Source organism: Equus przewalskii, unplaced genomic scaffold (genome assembly GCF_037783145.1).
Source record: "Equus przewalskii isolate Varuska unplaced genomic scaffold, EquPr2 ChrUn-13, whole genome shotgun sequence".
Classification (NCBI taxonomy): domain Eukaryota; kingdom Metazoa; phylum Chordata; class Mammalia; order Perissodactyla; family Equidae; genus Equus; species Equus przewalskii.
In genome coordinates, this window is record NW_027228750.1 from 10130233 (window position 1) to 10149489 (window position 19257).

A 19257-nucleotide genomic window follows, 5' to 3' on the forward strand; every position below is an offset into this window, starting at 1 on the left:
TCACCCCGCCATTTTGCTCCGCCCACCCCAAAAAGCCTGGCTGTTTGTTTTTTTAAGTCTCTCCCTTACTCTTAAAAACTTAAACCTTGCTTTGCTTGCCAGCAAACTTAAGAGAGATAAATATTTTAAATACTAGGTTAGAAGTGTCTCAAATGTATGTCTATAGTCTGGAAGCAAATCCTTTAGTATCTATCAGTTTAATTCTTTTATAAATCTCTTAAGCAATACAGGTTTAGAGAGTTAAAGGATAAGAGATATCCTTTAATAACGATAATAGCCCTGAAAATTCTGAATACAGTCACGTGTTGCTTAATTGATGAGGATACATTCTATAAGATATGCGACTTTAGGAGATTTAGTCGTACGTACGAACATCATAGAGTGCACTTACACAAACCTAGATGGTGTAGCCTACTACACACCTAGGCTGTATGGTACTAATCTTATGGGATGACCATCGTATATGCGGCCCATCATGGACTGAAACATCGTTATGCGGTATATGACTGTAAACTGCTTGAAACTACTTTTATGTTAGAAAAAGAGCTACGTTGATTTCTCTATGTCATCTGACATTAATACAAATAACACAGAGAAAAACTAAGAAGCCGAGATTTGACCAGAATGCAAATAAAAACAGAAAATACAAAATTAGTTTAAGTATATTTGGTTTAAGACAAAATATTAAGTATTATAATTATCACGTTTGAATCTTTTTAATCTATTAAAATTACTAAATTAAACATAAAATTTTACAAAAATGCCTAATTTTCATTTTTACTACTATGCTCAAGCAGTAAATCTTAGCTGAAAAATGCCAATTTGGATTTAGAGATTATGATATCAAATAAAATGTAGTATGTATATACATGCACATATATACACACTCATTAATGACACACAGATACAGTAAAATGGTTCCTTAACAGAAAAGACATTTCATTTAGCTTTCTATTTGACATTACTTTTAAAGTAAATATGCTTATATCAAGTTAAATCAATAATAGGTACCAAATTGGTAAAACTGTGCCTATACTCAACAGCCATCCTATTTAGTTTTCCAGTCTTCTAATCTTTTTCAATAAACTACATTGACAAGACACAGATACTTTTGGGTGTGTGATTCAGAATAATTACAGCCTAACCAGTTTGAATATGGTTTCCACACTTCAATAAACATAGTAGTGGTCCTAGTATTCACTCTTAACATAAGTGAAAAGTCAAAATCCACCTGTTTAAATGTAGCTTTGTTTTAGACGTAGTTAAGGAAGTAAATACACCAAAAAAGCTTCAAAGCAGTCAAATTACCCATTAACTTACAACGTCAAGATATTTTTAATAGATTATGACTACAGGGGTAAGAGAAGGATAAAGTTTCTGAACAAAAAAGGTAGAGGGGCTTTAGGTTTCTGGTACCTACATAAATCATTAAATGTGCGTATCCTATCCTGTTTGTATATGCCCTTTATAAGCCCTTCAGGTTACACTTACTTGTATGTATCATTCTCAATCGGCAATAGATCATATGCCATTGCCTGAAAGGTCAGTTCGTGCAGAACAGTAGACACAGGATCAAAGCCACGATCAATTATTAGGAGCTGGGAATGAGTTTTGCCCTGGAATAACAAGATAAAATTATCTTAGGAAACTTCAATTTCTTTGTGTCAACATGTTTTTAACATCTTAGAAAACAAAAGCTGACTCTTCTAAGTTCTGTCCCTTCCCCCCACGAAAACACACAAAAAGAAACAAAAAAATGGCTAATTACCTTAAGAATGTGAAATTATATTAAAACAGAAAAATCTGAGTGGCACAATAGAAGAAAAAAACAAGATTACAAAACCAAAAGCTTTCATAATTAGATTAAGGGGCTATGCACAATGATATTGTGAAAATTCCTTTAAAAACGGTAACATCTGGCTTGCACTAAATCTGTTTTCTTAAAAATTCAGCTCCATAAACATTAAAGCTGATAAAATTATGAATAGTAGCTACTACTTGAGCTCTTTGTGCTATACATTGTGCTAAACTAGAAATACATATATTATTTAATTCTTATACCAACCCTGTGAGACAGGTATGTATTATTATCTCCATCTGACAATAAGGGCATTAAGGCTTAAAATTAAGTAACTTGCCCAAATCACATAGCTAGTAAGTGGCAGAATGGAGAGTTAAACCCAGGTCAGCTTTACTCCACAGCCTACGTTCTTAACAATTGTGCTACTTTAAAAGATTATATTGATGCCAGATAAGATGATAAATCATAATGAAGGCCTTGTCATCATTAACTCACAAATGGCACTAATCATTAAAGAGTGAATAATAGTGCTGGAAAAATTGTTAATATCAGTATCTTTCATACTTCATTTTAAAAAGTAATAAATTCTTTGGATTATTACTCAAAGTAGTAAGAGATAACTATAATCATTACACAATACTTCCTATTTATTTACATATAGCAGAGGTAAATTACATAGACTAGATCTTCAAAAAAATTTTTAAATTAACCATTCACTCATTTAAATAAACCTTGAGATAGTACGATATAGTGGTAAAGAGCACAGCCTGTGGAATCAGATAGATCTGGGTATGAGTCCAGCTTGACCACTTTCTTGCTGTATGACTCTCGAGAAATTGCTTAACTTGTTAATATCTCAGTATTCTCATTTGTAAAACAAAATATAACTAGAACCTCTGCCTTATAAGATTATTGCAAAGATTAAATGTAATAATATCATGAAACATTTAGCACAGTGCCTGGAACTCAGTAAGCCCTCAACACTACATCTAAGTTATGAGTCTTCAGAAAGACGAATAGGAAAAAAATAATGCAATACAAGTGCTATATCAGGGCCTGGGGTTATGACAGTATGTGGGAGGATGCATCACTTGACCTGAACAGTCAAGAAAGGCTTCAAAAAAGAGGTGACACTTTATCAGGCCCTTGAATGGAGGAAAGGTATCAAGCATTTGTAGGATGTCTAATTTCTCAAAGAATGGAAAGAACAAGTTTGTTTTTTGTGGATTTTGCCTTTTTTCATTGAAATCATGAAGAACTAATAGGATATTTATTAATATATTGATTGAATATCTCTTCCTTCATTCAACACATATTTGTTGACTGTCTATGTGTACTCAGCGACTGTCTTCAGCGACTGTCTTCATAACTACAACCAGAACAGCTTTCACTAGACCTCCGAAACAAAAACTAATACTTTCTAAAGTTCTAAACTAACCTTACATCTAAGCTTACACCTTCCATTCTAGTCAACTTGTTTCTCTGTGAATTTTGCCTTTTCTCTATGCCTCTGCCTAGAGAATCCTGCTATCCAAGCAATAAACTCCCTCTTCTATAATGTTATACTCACTCTTCAAGCTCAAGGGCCTCCTTCCTCTAGGACGCCTTCCAAGACTCCAGTTGGAGTAAGACTAAGCCCCCACCTACATTCCCATTGCATTCTACGTATTCTCTCATTCCACCTATCACAGAGCATTGTACTTGGTGGCTTCCTTGCCCATTTCCTCTTCCAAACTATCAGCAGTTCCTTCCTTTCATTCTTCAGCTACTGCAACATGGCTTCCTAGCCCTCCAGTACCAGCTCTGTCAGTCTCCTCAGGCTCTTCATTCTCCAACCCAAGCCTAAATGCTGGTATTCCCCAGGTTCCAACCTTAGTCTTTGATTACTTTATACTATCTTCATAAGATAATAACAGCTGCCATTTATTAAACTTCTACATGTGCCAAACACTTACATGTTAACTCATCTAAGTTTCATGCCAACCAAACAAGGTACATATTATCTCATCCATTTTACAGATGAAAATACATCTCAGAGTAATTTGTCCAAGGTCACAGATTAGTAATAACAGGAATAACTATATTTATTTTTTTTTATTTTTTTTAAAGATTGGCACCTGAGCCAACAACTGTTGCCAATCCCCTTTTTTCTCCTTTCTGCATTTTCTCCCCAAATCCCCCCAGTACACAGTTGCATAGTTGTGTATTTTAGTTGTGGGTCCTTCTAGTTGTGGCATGTGGGACACTGCCTCAATGTGGCCTGACGGGAGGTGCCATGTCTGTGCCCAGGATCCGAACCATTGAAACCCAGGGCCGCCAAAGCAGAGCTTGTGAACTTAACCACTTGGCCACGGGGCCAGCCCCTAACTATATTTATTAAATAACTAAATTTATTACTCAGTGGCAAGCATTATCCTATGAACTTTACTGTATTAAGTCATTTAATCCTCTCACTCATTTATAAAATACGTATTCTCTTATTATCCCCATTTTATTGATAAGAAAACTTAGGCACAGAGAAGTTATATAATTTTCCCAAACTGACATATCTATAAATTAAATGGCAGAGCCAGGAATTGGACACAGTGCTTACTTGAGAACCCATATCTTCCCCACTAAACCACCCTGTCTGTTAAGGTTTCCACGACCATCTATATTAACGAGTCCCAAGTCAATACTGGGGATCTGTGTTAATGATTCCCAACTCAATACTGGAAAATGAACAAACAACAGTGTCTTTGGCTTATAAAGAAATAAGGCACACTTTATGCATAATCACTGTTTGCCTTTTATACATTACCTTTATTAGGCTCTTTTCATCAATCTTGTAGTAGTTTTCAAGTTTTTTTTCAACAAGCTGGGCAAGCTTACTGGCATTATCTAGAGGTTTACTAGAAAGGGAAAAAATGTTCAAACAATTATTTTTCTTTCAAGACATACTTTACAATATCATAAAGTTGAATTCTAAAATTAAACCATGTAATTTATTTTTATTTACTAATTTATTTTTTTGAGGAAGATTACCCCTGAGCTAACATCTGCTGCCAATTCTTGCTGAGGAAGGCTGGCCCTGAGCTAACATCTGTGCCCATCTTCCTCTACTTTATATGTGGGATGCCTGCCACAGCATGGCTTGATGAGCAGTGTGTAGGTCCGCACCCGGGATCCAAACCAGCGAAACCTGGGCCACCAAAGTGGAACATGAGAACTTAAACACTGCACCACCAGGCCAGCCTCCATGTAATTTATTAATTTAGAAGATATTATAAACATGGAAAAGCTCAGATAATATATCAAATACAATGCTATACCAATTTGTCTGTATTTACAAATGTAAACCTTATCATGCATACTTCAGATATTTATAATATAAAGGAAATAAAATATTATAAATAAAATTGCAGCTCCCTTTATTCCCCTCCCAATTCCTGGTCTTCTCCCCTACCACTATTCCCCCACCAAGGCAACCACTATGATGAATTTGGTGTGTATTCTTCCTGTTATTACTATTACATATTTATAGTTCAACATGTTTTAACAGTATATGTTTTTACTGTTATATACATATTTGAGATCTATCTTTGTTGACACATTTATCCGAATTTATTTTTAGTTCTATATAGTATCCCATCATATGATTTTACTTGATTCTATGTATTCATTCTCCTAAAGATGGACATTTAAGTCATTCTCAATTTTATACTATTGCAAACAACATTGAGACAGATATCTTCAGACATATATCTCCATTTACATGTTTCTCTAGATATATTACATCTAAAAGTATAATTGCTGGGTCACAGAGTATGTACATTTTTAACTTTTCTAGATATTACCATTATTAACTCTCCAAAGTAGTCAACCAATTATCCCGCCCACTAGCAGTGTGAAATTTTCCCACATTCTCCAACATTTAGTCAACTTTCCAATAGTCTCTTGCATAAAATCTTGTATATGACTGTCTTCTAAAACGATAAAATTGTATTCTAGATTGTAACTTCATGACCAGCGGCATTAGTGTAACTTCCAAGTCTACAAGAAAAATATTGGAAAAGGCTCTTCAAATAGCACGCCAATCTCAAAAATGGAGGGTCTCATTGTGAGGGCTTCAAAATGTTAAAGAATCTTTAGGTTTTATACCTTAAAAATAAATAAAGCAGGAACTACAAAGAATAATTTATTACATGATTTGCTTTAAAATATTTTCAAAAGGAAATAATTTCACGTTAGAATTGCACTTTAAAAGTCCCTAAGACATAAAGTTATACTTTGTGAAAGAACAGGTAGGATTTTAAAAGCCTAGATTATTATTTAACTAGTACAGTAAGTCAAAACGGGTCCCTAGGTGAGCTATTAAATTATAAACTGGTTACATTTACTCATTTCCCTGAACACAGCCAATCACCAAGAGCAGAAGCTTGAACAGAGACCAAACTCTAGCAGAAGATAAACCACTTAGCTCGGCTCCACTGAGTTCAGAATGTACTTAGCATTTCATCTACAAGGAAAAGAATGTTTCCAACATCTGAGGTATGAATAAAGAGCTTGTCTGTTAACATCTGAATTAAGGAGATTTACAATTTACTATAATTTTTCTAAGTAATTAATAGTAGATTTTCTAAATGGTTAAGGGTAATGTAACTTGAATGTAAAGCACTCCATGAGTTTGAAATTAAACAATTCAGTCAACTAACTTCACAAATGACAACATTTCAAGAATCTTTTAAAAGAGAAACGTGTGATAATATTATTAGCAGTAGTACAGTGTATTTACTATTACCATTTTATTAATGCCATGCACTATTCTGAGTGCTTTACAGATATTAACTCATTTAATTCTAACAACAACCTCATAAAGTGGGTACTATTACCATTCCCATTTCACAGTTATATAAGGAAACTGAAGGCAGACGACTCACACAGCTAGTAAGTAGCAGAGATTAAAATCCAAGCTGTCTGGCTATACAGAACAACATGGATGACTTTCAGAACATAATACTGAACAAAGAAGACAGAAACAAAAAATACCATATGATTCCACTTATACCAACTTCAAACTCAGGCAAAACTAAAATATGCGTTAGAAGTCAGGATAGTAGTTACCTTTGGGGAGTGGGAAGGAAGTGGTGACTAAAAGGATCATGAGGGGAGCCTCTGAGATACTGTTAATGTTTTACTTCTTGACCTTAGGGTTAGATGGGTATGTTCACTTTGGAATGATTTATCAAGTCATATATATGTAATTTATATGCACTTTACAGTAAAGCTTATTTTTAAAAAGAAGGAAATAAATAAAGGTACACAGTGGTAAAATCAAACTTCACCTCTTAAAAAAGCCCCAAAATCTATTTTAAATGGCCACTGGGATTAGATACTATACATACTTAGACACCATAACCAGTACCCAGATAACATCGTCATTTAAATTTGGTGGAAATTTAACAAAATATTAAATGTAAAACTGTATTCCCATAGGACAAAGACATTTCCTCTAAGCATTCTTTAAACTCATGAAAAAATATGTCCATAAATCATACTAAATTTAAGCTCTGAAATTTAGTAACAGAGGCTATTAGTCACTCTAAAGTTTAAACCTTAAACGTAAAATCTCCTATATGTACAGTATAGTTTTACAGGGAAAATAAATTCTGCAAACCAATACACAAAAGCACAGAGACATTTCTTACCTCTATACTGGAGAGAAACAGAAAGCATAACCTATACAGACACTATTGAATGTCTTACCTTTTATATCTTACTCCAGGATTTTCATCCAGGGTAGCACATACTGTAACTATCTGCTCAGCCATCGCTTCCATTATGGCATCTTTTCCGTTTGCATTACTAGGGTCTGGACTGTAACAGTAATAGAATGCATCTGGTACATCAAGAGTATATACCTAAGTTAGGCCAAAAAAAGTGACCTTGTCAATTTGGAGACTTGATTAAAAAAAAAAATCTCAAGAAAAATGTGGCTATTATTTGGGACATTAAAAAAATACTTGCACTAACCATGCTGTTTCCTGAAACAACTGTGTCTTTACCTTAATCAAATCTCATTTTCTCTGTCATCTTGATTTCATCCTTTATTTCTTTTCTCTCTCTCCTTTCCTGCTTAGTCTACCTCTCTCCTTCAATTCTTGTTTCATATACAGAGTGTACTGTATGCTTTTCACTACCTGTGCAACAGATGAAGGAATCTGAAGCAGTCAAACTAAAATAAAAATCTAATACCTAGCACAAAGAATACAACAAAGCCAAAACTGGTCTGTATATTTGACGTACATTAAAAATCCTAACCCATTAGAGAATAACCTAGAAACTTTCCATAGTTGACATATATCTTCACTTCTTTAGCTTATACTCTTCACGTCCTTAAAATAGAAATATACTTCCCCAAAAGATATGGCACTGTGCCAGACATAGCATTGGTCTTACCATATATACAGTGAAACCTCACAGACGTATTTCTTCAACAACAAAAGCATTTACTTACGTGTGAAAAATTGGATTAGAGATTTACTATTATTGTGTTATTTGAACAACACAAAAGAAGCAGCTCTCTATTTGGGGTTGAGAGTTCCCCCCGATAAAATAATTTTTGTTTTTTTTTAAACAATGATAGTTATCCCTCTTAGCCCAGGATAATGTATTGAGTGTAACAGAGGTGTGTAATAAACATCATAGGTTAACTAATGAATTATGAATAAACTTCCCTGCATTTCTTTTCATACAAACTCATTCATTTCTCTGAACATAACTCACCAACTGCAGCAGCCTGAACACGGACTGAGATTTAGCTACAGCTAATTTACTTATGTCTGTGCTGCTCAAAGCCTTGGATACTGTATTAACTACCAACAAGCACCCTATACAGCTGGACTGTGGCTTTCTCATAGTCAACTATCCCACTGCAGTAGACAATACTATTTCTTCAAAAATATTTACTGCCTCTCCCCCCAGGGCCTCTCCCTATGGGAGTACACTTCCCACTCTCCGATGTCAGGCTTGGCTATGGTCATTGGTATGTGAGTAGAAGTGAGATGTGTCACTTCCCCACAGAAGCTTTAAAAGCCAATTTGTGGCTCCACCACCTCTCTTCCCTCTTCTATGTCCCAAACAGCAGCTACTCCTTCAGCCTCAGTTCCAGAATGAAGACGACGTAGAGCAAAGCCCCAGTCAGACCACGATGGACAATAAGATGAATGAGAAATAAACTCTGTTATTGTAACGCACTGAGAGTTGGGAGTTGTTACCACAGTTTAATACTCCAATGAACCAAAAAGAATTTTGGAGCTGCTTTTCATTCTACGCTCACATTTCTTCCCTTTCCCTCCTTCTCCTCCTTCTCCCCACTTTCCATCACCACCATTACAGGTTCCTTTAGACTATTACCAAATGCTTTCTCCATCTTTGTGACCCACAATCAGCTCCTTAAGTACAGACATCCCCCCAACTTTCGTCTGCTTTTCTTGCAATCTATAGCTAACTTAGTTATTTCTACCTAGACACCTTCTAGCACTCTCTCCACTAACTATACCAGATTCTGTATTCCCTAAGGTCCACTGTAAACAAACTCTCCTATATTCTTGAATGCTTTCCAACTGCCTTAACATATATGCGATAGCATTAATTACCTTAAACCCTCTGAAAGAGAGAGCTTTCTTTAAACCCTTTGACTCATGGATTTAGGAGAAGTGAGTCAACCTCTTTCCTTTCCAAGCAACTTCATGGCTCAATGTCCAACTTTTCTTCTTTAGAGCACTATCATATCCGACTTCACCAATCTGTCCCCAGTGATCTCCTGAGTTCTACTTTTCCTTAAAGACTTTAGGACTAGTCCCACAATTTTCTGCACCAGCCCATTTTCTACCATCATTCTTGATGAGACCTAGAGGTTCCTACAACATGGTCCCAGCCTACCTAAAGAGACAGCCTATCTATCATACCTTTATCCCTTATAATCCATATTCCTCCTGCTCCTTTGCACTTTTCTGCTTCTGTATCTTTACACTCAGGCTGTTCTCACTTCCTAAAATATTCTTTCCCTCTTCATTACTATCTTATGAAATTCTATCCACTCTTCAAATGTTTTCCCATTCTCCTAGTAAGAATTAATCTCTCTTCTCTTGTGGCAGACTGCAAGCTGCCTCCCAAAAATCATTCTTCCCTTACTCTTCAGTGATCATACCAATTCTTTGGGGAAAGCAGCCACATGCCCAGTCAAAAGACTACCTTTCTGTTTCCTATGCACTTAAGCAGCAATGTGACTAAATTTTAGCTAATAGGATATAAATGAAAATTATGTACTTCGTTCTTTCTCTCTTTCATCCTGCTTCCTCAAATGAAGATGTAATAATTCTACAGTCATCTTGGATCATGAGGGCCATGCCTAAGAGACTAGGCCCCTGACAATTTTGCAGAGCCAGTATACTAGCCTCATATAGCCCATTTCCTGACTTATATTACCAAGAAATAAATTTCCATCTTGTTTAAGCCACTGAAAGTTTAAATTTTTGTTATGTGCAGTTGAACCTAATCTTAATTGATATCATTTTTAAGGTGTATAATACTTTGTATCTCTTTTACAGTGTTCAGGTGAGGGTAAGGCATGTCTCTCGCTTATCTTTTCACAGCAGTTTGCTTTGCACCTAGCAGACAATGTCCACTGAACACGATCTTGATAAATGCTCAGACAGGCCCTTGCTCATAGCTCAAAGCACTTAAGTAGTATTTCATTTATATCTTCACTTGTAAACAAACAAAAGTTCAAAATATTTTCACTGTAATTTCTCCATAATAGTTAAATTTATTAAGTAAACCCTCTTAAGATGTTTACCAAGGAAGTAAATTAAAAGAAAAACTTCTTAGGGGAAAAACAAAGCAGACAGGATCTTAAATAATCACAGCATTTTGCAAAGACTGATAAGCACAAGATTCCCATGAGATTTCTCTATACGCACAAAAACAAACTATTTCCTTCGGCTGTCAAATTAGTCAGATATTTTACAAACCTCTCCTTCAAATACAGCAATCGCAGAATGTTAACGAAATGTTAGGCTAAAACTATATTTATCTTCTGTGCAGCAAGATGCTCTGAATATGTTTATAATATTTATCACACTACTGTTTACATCCTACATCATTTTAGGAAGCCCATTTTCACCCTACACTAAATTTACACATCATATTAAAAGGAACAGGTCTAAAGGTAACATTTGAAAAACAGTTTAATGCTAAGCAGATATCTGAAAATTTTACAATTTGGACTCTAATCTTTCTTTGTCAAAAACAGCAATAACTTAAAAAAGAAATCCCTTATCTAGGGCCTTTCTTTTTTTTTAGTTAATAATGGTTTTTTTGCCAAAATATTTTTCTTTTAGGTGTACACTGTAATATATTTCGAATTCTGTGTAGATTACATCATGTTCACCACCCCAAAACTAATTATAATCCATCACCGTACATGTGTGCCTAATCACTCCTTATGCCCTCCCCGCTCCCACCTTTCCCCTACGGGAACCACCAATCCAATCTCTGTTGCTACGCGTTTGTCATTCTTTTTATCTTCTATCTAGGACCTTTCTATCTCTTATGGTTCCAAACAACAGTACACTATTTCAATTCTGTGAAATGCTAAAATCCAAACACAGAGAACAGAAGACAACAAAGCTGAACAATGCACTAGCTGTGTGATGTGGGGCAAGTTATGTACTTAACCTCTTTGATTTCCCCATCTTTAAAATGGAGACAGAATTACCATCTATTCAAAGGGCTATTGTGAGGATTACATGAATACATTTAGAAAAGTGTCTGACACAGTATGTATTTGCAATTATCATTACTATTAATTGGAGGCTCATTCCCAAGGCAAAACAAATCAACAAAAATTCTTTATTTTACAGATCAAAATAAATAATTTATATAATTTTATATAAAAAGTTTATTAAAGAACATTTGTTTTAATATCACAAACAGTTACAGAAGCTGAAAGTATTTATTTCTTTGGAGTCTTTTAACAAAAACTGTGCTCAAAATCTTTTGATTTCATAATCTAATAGTGTGTGTAAAACTTTACATACACAGGACTTAGCGGCAGATGTGAAATTTAAGCTCCACTTTCATTATTAATGTTGTATTCCAATTTAGCACTCATGTCCCTCCCTTCATCATGGGAAATGTTTATTTATGGACTGTTTAAAATTCTGGGTATACTGGGTATTTATCCCAAGAACTTGAAATCAACAATTCAAAGAGATTTATGCAGCGCTATGTTCATTGCAGCATTATTCACAATAGCCAAAGAGGTGGAATCAACCCAAGTGCCCATCAACTGATGAATGGATAAAGACAATGTGTATATATACAATGGAATACTATTCAGCCATAAAAAATGACAAAATCATCCCATTCACAACAACATGGATGGATCTTGAGGGTATTACGTTAAGCAAAATAAGCCAGACAGAGAAAGACAAACATGGTATGATTTCACTCATATGTGGAAGATAAACTAACACATGGACAAAGGGAACAGTTTAGTGGTTACTGGAGGGCAAGAGGGGTTGGGGGTGGGTATAAGGAGTAAAGGGGCACATTTTTATGGTGACTGACAACTAACAATGCACGACCGAAATGTCACAATGTTATAAACTATGATGACCTCAATAAAATTTTAAAAAAATTCACCAAACACATAATATAAAATATCTTTAGGACATACCTTATTAACAAAAAAGCTCATAAAACCAAATCTTAAAATCCATTATAAACTAAATAAAAATAAAAATAGAAAGTACCTGAGATTCAAGTGGAATGAAGGAAATATTTATTTCTTTACATCTTCTTATTGACTTGGAGCAAGAAGTCTTAATTTTGTTAAAGAGACTATCAGGGCAAACTGAGAGGAGGGGAAAAAAATCAAAGTATATAACTCCATCTAAATTTTTATTCTTTTGAACAAATCATTCCAACATCCAAGAATATTTATTTTTTATATATAATTACCGACTTTCACAAAGTAATTTGCTATGAGGACAGAGATAATATGCAAATACTATTCTTCACTTTACAGAGCAGATGTATTCTAATTAAAAGGTGTGTAGTAGAAATTCCATTTCGCCATTCATATCCACCTTAAATAACCTAAGGTATATTTCCTTAGAGAGCTACTAACACAGCAAACTAACATTATTAGGAAGGAAAATCAGGTCCAAACGCATGACTTAATAAACTTTTGGTGGACTTTCAGAACTTCTCAGGAACTTACACCGCTTTTATAAATCTGCTACGAAGTGCAACTGTACCACATAAATTAATGTTTCCTTGAATTACAGGAATTTCTCTAATATAAGTAAATTCTAAGACTCTAAACTAGTCCATTCTGGACCTCAAAGCACTTTTTTCTCCCTTTTACCTAAATGTTTACAGTTCCATTAAATCTAGGTTGGAATATCAACCACTGGCTCCTAGTGTCTTTTAACATGATGTTCTTTAGCTTCAAGATTCCTTAAGTTAAAAGAAGCTTCACATTCATTAAATTTTATCATCCATAAACATGAATTGCTGTAATAGTATTATTTAAATGGAAAATACTTATGACATTTTAAAAACTGCATACTACTAGGCATGAGATAACAATTTACAGGAAAAGTAATATACTACTTAAAATAATGAATCTCTAAGAGCAGAGACCAAGATTTAACTTAGATAAATGGCATTTTTATTTTGCAATATAATTATATAAGGTACAACACAAAACAGAATTATATGTGTCTCTGGACTTCTCTGTGATTAATTTGGCTGCTTTCTATTTGAACATATGGAGTAACAAGAGAAATATGATAGATTTTTCTCCCTTAATATTTGCCAAACAGATGGCAGTTTCTTCAGTGCCCTCCCAAAGGGTCTTATTTTTTATTATATAGTCAAATCCCCAATTGAAACTCTGACTTAAAAAAGGATTCTTCTGTTACCAGCACAGAACCTGAGAGAGCCCTCTCCACCAACCCGCCACCCCTGTATACCAGTGAAAATGACTGTCTTTTGAAACTAGTTTGGAAAGATTTCTTTTAATTTTCTATCACCTTAACTAGAATTAGGATAGCTACATCCTTGTATTTTTTAATTCTTTTTAACCTAATTAGAACAAATAAATAGAAAGTCACCAGCATTGGAATAGTAATATAAGATATATTTTATAATTTATAGGATTTTAAACAATGAAGCAATGACTTTTACAAAGCTACTTACAGTCAGTGAAGTACAAATATGCTGCTTTATATTTGTTCTCCGATTTACTTGCAAAATCACGTAAAAAACAGTCTACAGACTTAAAAGAGGTTAGATGTTAATATACATTTCATCAAATACTAACTTACACATGCTAGCTTCAGAAATAACTAAGATTATTTTATTTCAATGATAAAATAAAACCTTAATTGTCTAAACGTTTAATTTATAAACTGATTTTTAAGATGCTATGTTGTCTAGCAAGTGATTGCTAGAAACACAAGTAGTAAAGTATCATGTGTACGAAGAGAGTCGTGTTTTGGCGATGAAGAGATCTAGGAACAATCAAGTGACTGGGAAGCTGAAACAACACAGAAGACCAGACCACCGGCAGAGAAGAGCTCAAGGAACCGAGAAGTCAAGGAATGTGGAAGTACTATCTACATGGATAACGAAACCACCAAGACTATGAGTGTGAGTGGCGAAGCGTTTAAGAAAGCGACAGCCAGCGAGGAGCTAAAATTGTCAAGGGATTAGAATGAAAGACCCACAGGCTGGCAGACGACTGCAAGGAAGAGGAACAGCGGTGATGCAGTCTGGTAGCACACGCCTCAACGCTGGTGGTAGCAAAGATACAGCGGTCTGGAAGCAACAACGAAGAACAAAGAATTTAATTCTCTCTCCTCCATCTGTTCCTTTTTCCCCTTCCGGAACTCCTAGAACTGTACTTCTGTTAGATCTCACGGATCTATCCTGCATCTCTTATCTTTCTTGTCCATTATTTCCATGCGCTTTTTTGCTTTGAGATATTCCATTTTGATGTTCTAGCCTATTAATTAACATTTCAATAGCAATTATCCTCTTCTTCAATTAACTGTTTAACTCAGAAGGCATACTTTTGAGCTTCAGAAAGTTTCTCATGTGCTACACCAGACTCTCCTTATGTGCATTATTTTTCTTCAGGTTGTCATCCTTCTCTCCAAGCAGCTATATTTTGCCAGATGTATGTTTTCTTCATTCTTACAGAACTTCCTCTCTCTGGCAGCTTGACCCACTTAGATGTGTGGTTACTTTCCTTCATCAACTCACTTCAGGCTTAGATTTAGTTGCTGGAGTATCCTAAATAGAGGCAGTTCCAAAAGAGGAGGAAGGCAAAGAGGTTTCTCCTCCCAAGGGCTGCAGTGTGTGCGTAAAACCACCAGGGTTTTCCTGAGATACCCAACTGACCTTTCTCCTGGGGTTCACAGATCTCTTACAGTCAAACTCTTCCTGAAATCTGCCATTTTATGATCCTTGCCTGGGAAATCTTTAGTCTCCAGGTGCGCACCCAGCCTGAGGAAGGAAGTCTCGCACCAGGTTTCTCCATTAGTGCCCAAGGAGCCCAAGGCCTTACTTGCACCCAGACACCTAAGGACCCAACAGGACTTGCACTCAGAGGCCTACAGGACCAACAGGTAATTGATTCAGGACAAGAAGAGAAACTGGAGTCGGCTGTGGTAGAAAAAGGAGTCCCACATTCAGGTATCATTTTCTCTGAATCCTGCGCTCCTTTATTAAATAAACAATTTTATATCCTGCTTTTGTCACTTAACATTAAAAATGAACATTTACCTACATCATTAAAATTTCCTGGAAGCATCGTTTTCAATGGCCATATGGTCTTTCATACCATTATCTGTTAATGCTAAGAATTTCATTGGGTTTATTTATTACCAGGAATTTAATTTGACCATTTACTGCATTATTTCTTTACAATAAACTCAAAGATGTAAAACTTTTAAGGTTCTTGATAAAGAATAGCAAATTATTTTCCAAAAGGCTCTATCAATCTATACTCCCACTGGCAGTATACAGACGTTTCTGCTCCATTACCCACTGACAGCTAGAATATGAGATTTATATACAGACGGCTACATCTATCTGTCAAATAAGTATCTGTCCATTTATATATAAAAATACACACATACTTTTTTTTTAATCCCTCTGTCAATTTACTAGGTGAAAAATGGTGCTTTTAACTTACATTTTTTCCAATCATGAATTTTATCTTATGGAATTACACCACAGATAAGATATAAAATGTCATTAAAACCCACCAGCAGCCAATACTAGAAACTAAATAGTGAATATCTAGGTTTATTCCTACTGTCTGCTAGAGTTAGAAGAAATGAAACTGGAATTGCCAAATTAACATTCTAGGCGAGAAAAAACCATAGGATGTGTTGGAAAATGCATTCTTAGATACTGTACAGAACAAAGAAATATGCTACTTTATCAAGCTCTAAAAGTTTGGCTTTAAGTATGAGTTAAATCACGGTTGGATTATAAACTAAAGAAATTTCTTTGACATAAAAAATAAGTATAAACATATGCATATATACATACATGTGTGTATACACATACATATATGTATGCTATAGGGAAGTCATAAAATAAAGAATTAATCCAAGACTATTTCTTTTATGTACATTTCCATTCTCCCCAAAATTATGATTGAATAGTAACTGCATAAGTAACAAATTATTCAAAGAAATTCTATTATTTTATACAGTTAAATTTAGCTTTAATATAGGAGGGAGAAAGGAATTCTGTCCCTTATATATTCTCAATGAGAAGAACACAAATGAAACAATCTTCTAACATAGAAAAACTTTCCTAAGCAAACTAGTTAATGGCGCTATTTTTCTAATAAAGGGTATTTTATTACTTTGAATTTTCTATGAGAAAATCATGTGAATGGTGAGAATATTGAAGAATATACTTTTTAAAAGATTCAAAGTACTCACCTTTGATGTTGGAGAGATAAAATAAAGAGCTTTCATTTGTCTGACAGGTTCTCGATTCTTATAAATATTCTCCACAACTAACAGAAAAAAAGTCGTTTTATATAAGCAAATATTTATACACTTGAAACAATTTTTAAACAAACTTTACTGTACTTGTTATTTATAATAATAGGGAAACATATTTACATATTCTGGGCTTAACATTTTCTTTGTCTTCATTTGATAAATTAAAAAATACTGAAAATGTATCTTCCCTAATGCTAAACTCTGGGCTAAATGCTCATCATGAGAAATATGAGTTATTTCATAGTTAGGTCTACCTACATAAGCAATCAACATGCCATGAAGAAACCAAGAAAATGCGTTAAAAATTAAAATATGTATTTCTTTTAAAAAATATTTTACTATGGGGGCCAGCCCCATGGCCGAGTAGTTAAGTTCGCACGCTCTGCTTTGGCGGCCCAGGGTTTCGCTGGTTTGGATCCTGGGTGCAGACATGGTACCGCTCATCAAGCCATGCTGAGGTGACGTCCCACATGGCACAACTAGAAGGACCCACAACTAAAAATATGCAACTATGTCCTGGGGAGCTTCGGGGAGAAAAAGGAAAAAAAAAAACAAACCAAAAAACATTTAAAAATATATATATATATTTTTTACTATAATAGCAAATATGATACCAGATACCAAGCTAAGCACTTTCCAAGAATCATCTGTTAAACCTCATAATAAATCTATAAGGTAAGCATTTTACAAATGACGAAACTGAGGCTTATAAAGAAGTTAAGCAACTTGTCCAAGTTACACAGCTGGAAAGTAGAAGAGGCAAGATTCCAACCCAGATCTGTCCAACTCCAGAGCCCCAATTTTTATTTTTTTATTTTTTTTATTTTTTCCTTTTTCTCCCCAAAGCCCCCCAGTACATAGTTGTATATTCTTCACTGTGGGTCCTTCTAGTTGTGGCATGTGGGACACTGCCTCAGCGTGGTTTGATGAGCAGTGCCATGTCCGCGCCCAGGATTCGAACCAACGAAACACTGGGCCGCCTGCAGCAGAGCGCGCGAACTTAACCACTCAGCCACGGGGCCAGGCCCTAGAGCACCAATTTTTAACTACTATAATATTCTTTAAATAAATTGCCAGTTAACTCATTCTTTTAAAACCACACATTAATATTTATAAAGTATTTTTTCAATGATATCACCATAATTTACTCAATTACATCTTTATTATTGAAATTAAGTTTATAAAACTACCTAATATAAAACAAAGTGAATTTAAAACTAGCAAACTCTAAACTGTCAAATAAACTATTAAAGCTATATTTTTTTTAGAAAACACTAATTTAAAGTATCATTTTACAAATCAAGAGAACCTTCTTTCAAGACTCATGTTGGCAAAGGGTCTAGAAAGAATTAAAAACAATAATCTGACATGCAAGGGAGGCTACTATTGGACTTCTCTCTTAAATATGGTGATTCATTTTCTCATTCCTAAATTTCTACTAGTAAAGTATAGGTTTATCATAGCTTCCATTAGATAAGGTATCAAGTAAGATTTCCAAGGAAATATTTAATTTTATTTTTATCTCCATTCCCAACAATTGTAATTTTACCTTTAAAAGATCAAGGTTAAATCTGTGTTAACTTACTTTTATTGCTTAATACTCGAAATGAAGTGTCTTACAGTCACCTTATGCTATATATACTATTACATTTGGTGAATAATATACATGTGAAAATACTGTGATATGACTTAGAACAGAGACTTTGAGAATATTCTGAAATGTCTGGTTATCAATAGCGGAAAGTTCCACTTCTCCAATTCACTGAAAAGTGGATATCTATTAAATGATTTAAAAAAAGAAAGGTTTTTATAAGTACTCCTAGAATAGTGACAAAGGAATAATCTAATTCCCAGTCTATTTTTTTAACGTTTTTATTTTATTTTATTCTCCACTGAAGTAGCATCATATGCAAGTTTTTTCATCTAAGTTTTAAGACTTCTAAGACACTACTGAATATTTTCACAAATGACCTGAATGATGACAGAAAGTCTGATCACCGAAACTGTCAATACCAAGTCTAACAGAGGGGTTCTCAGGAGAGCTCATGTGGAAATCAAAAGGACCATGACAAGTTCAAGTGAGCAGACATGATCATGATTAAACCAGAGCAGACCTGGGTGACTCTGGAGCACACCCAGAACAGTCCGCAGCAATGTGCTGTATGACACACAGTCCTATGAAATGCTTCTCAAAAAAAGCTTTCTGTGGTCAAATAAGTTTAGAAAACTGAATACTATACCTGTACCCAGGGGACCCACATACACACTGGCATATAAAAAACTCTGAAAAGTCCTAAAGAAACCTGTTTAGCTTTGTTTAATGCTGTTTCCCAAACTTACTTGGTCACAGAATCCTTTCCTTGAAGAATATCT

At 34.7% G+C, this 19257-nt stretch overlaps 1 protein-coding gene across 4 annotated transcripts in view; it reads right to left on the reverse strand.

The window, feature by feature from the left end:
- Positions 1-19257, reverse strand: part of STXBP3 (syntaxin binding protein 3) — a 61851-nt gene that overhangs the window by 27981 nt on the left and 14613 nt on the right. For 3 of the 4 annotated variants that reach the window (XM_070607831.1, XM_070607834.1, XM_070607833.1), the window contains 6 exons: positions 16819-16895; positions 14054-14132; positions 12601-12701; positions 7547-7701; positions 4602-4692; positions 1492-1616 (listed from right to left, as the gene is read on the reverse strand). In XM_070607831.1, coding sequence (XP_070463932.1) covers positions 1492-1616; positions 4602-4692; positions 7547-7701; positions 12601-12701; positions 14054-14132; positions 16819-16895 — 628 coding nt within the window. Of the gene's footprint in view, positions 1-1491; positions 1617-4601; positions 4693-7546; positions 7702-12600; positions 12702-14053; positions 14133-16818; positions 17409-19257 lie in introns of all 4 variants that reach the window. The other variant, XM_070607835.1, reaches the window with a different exon arrangement.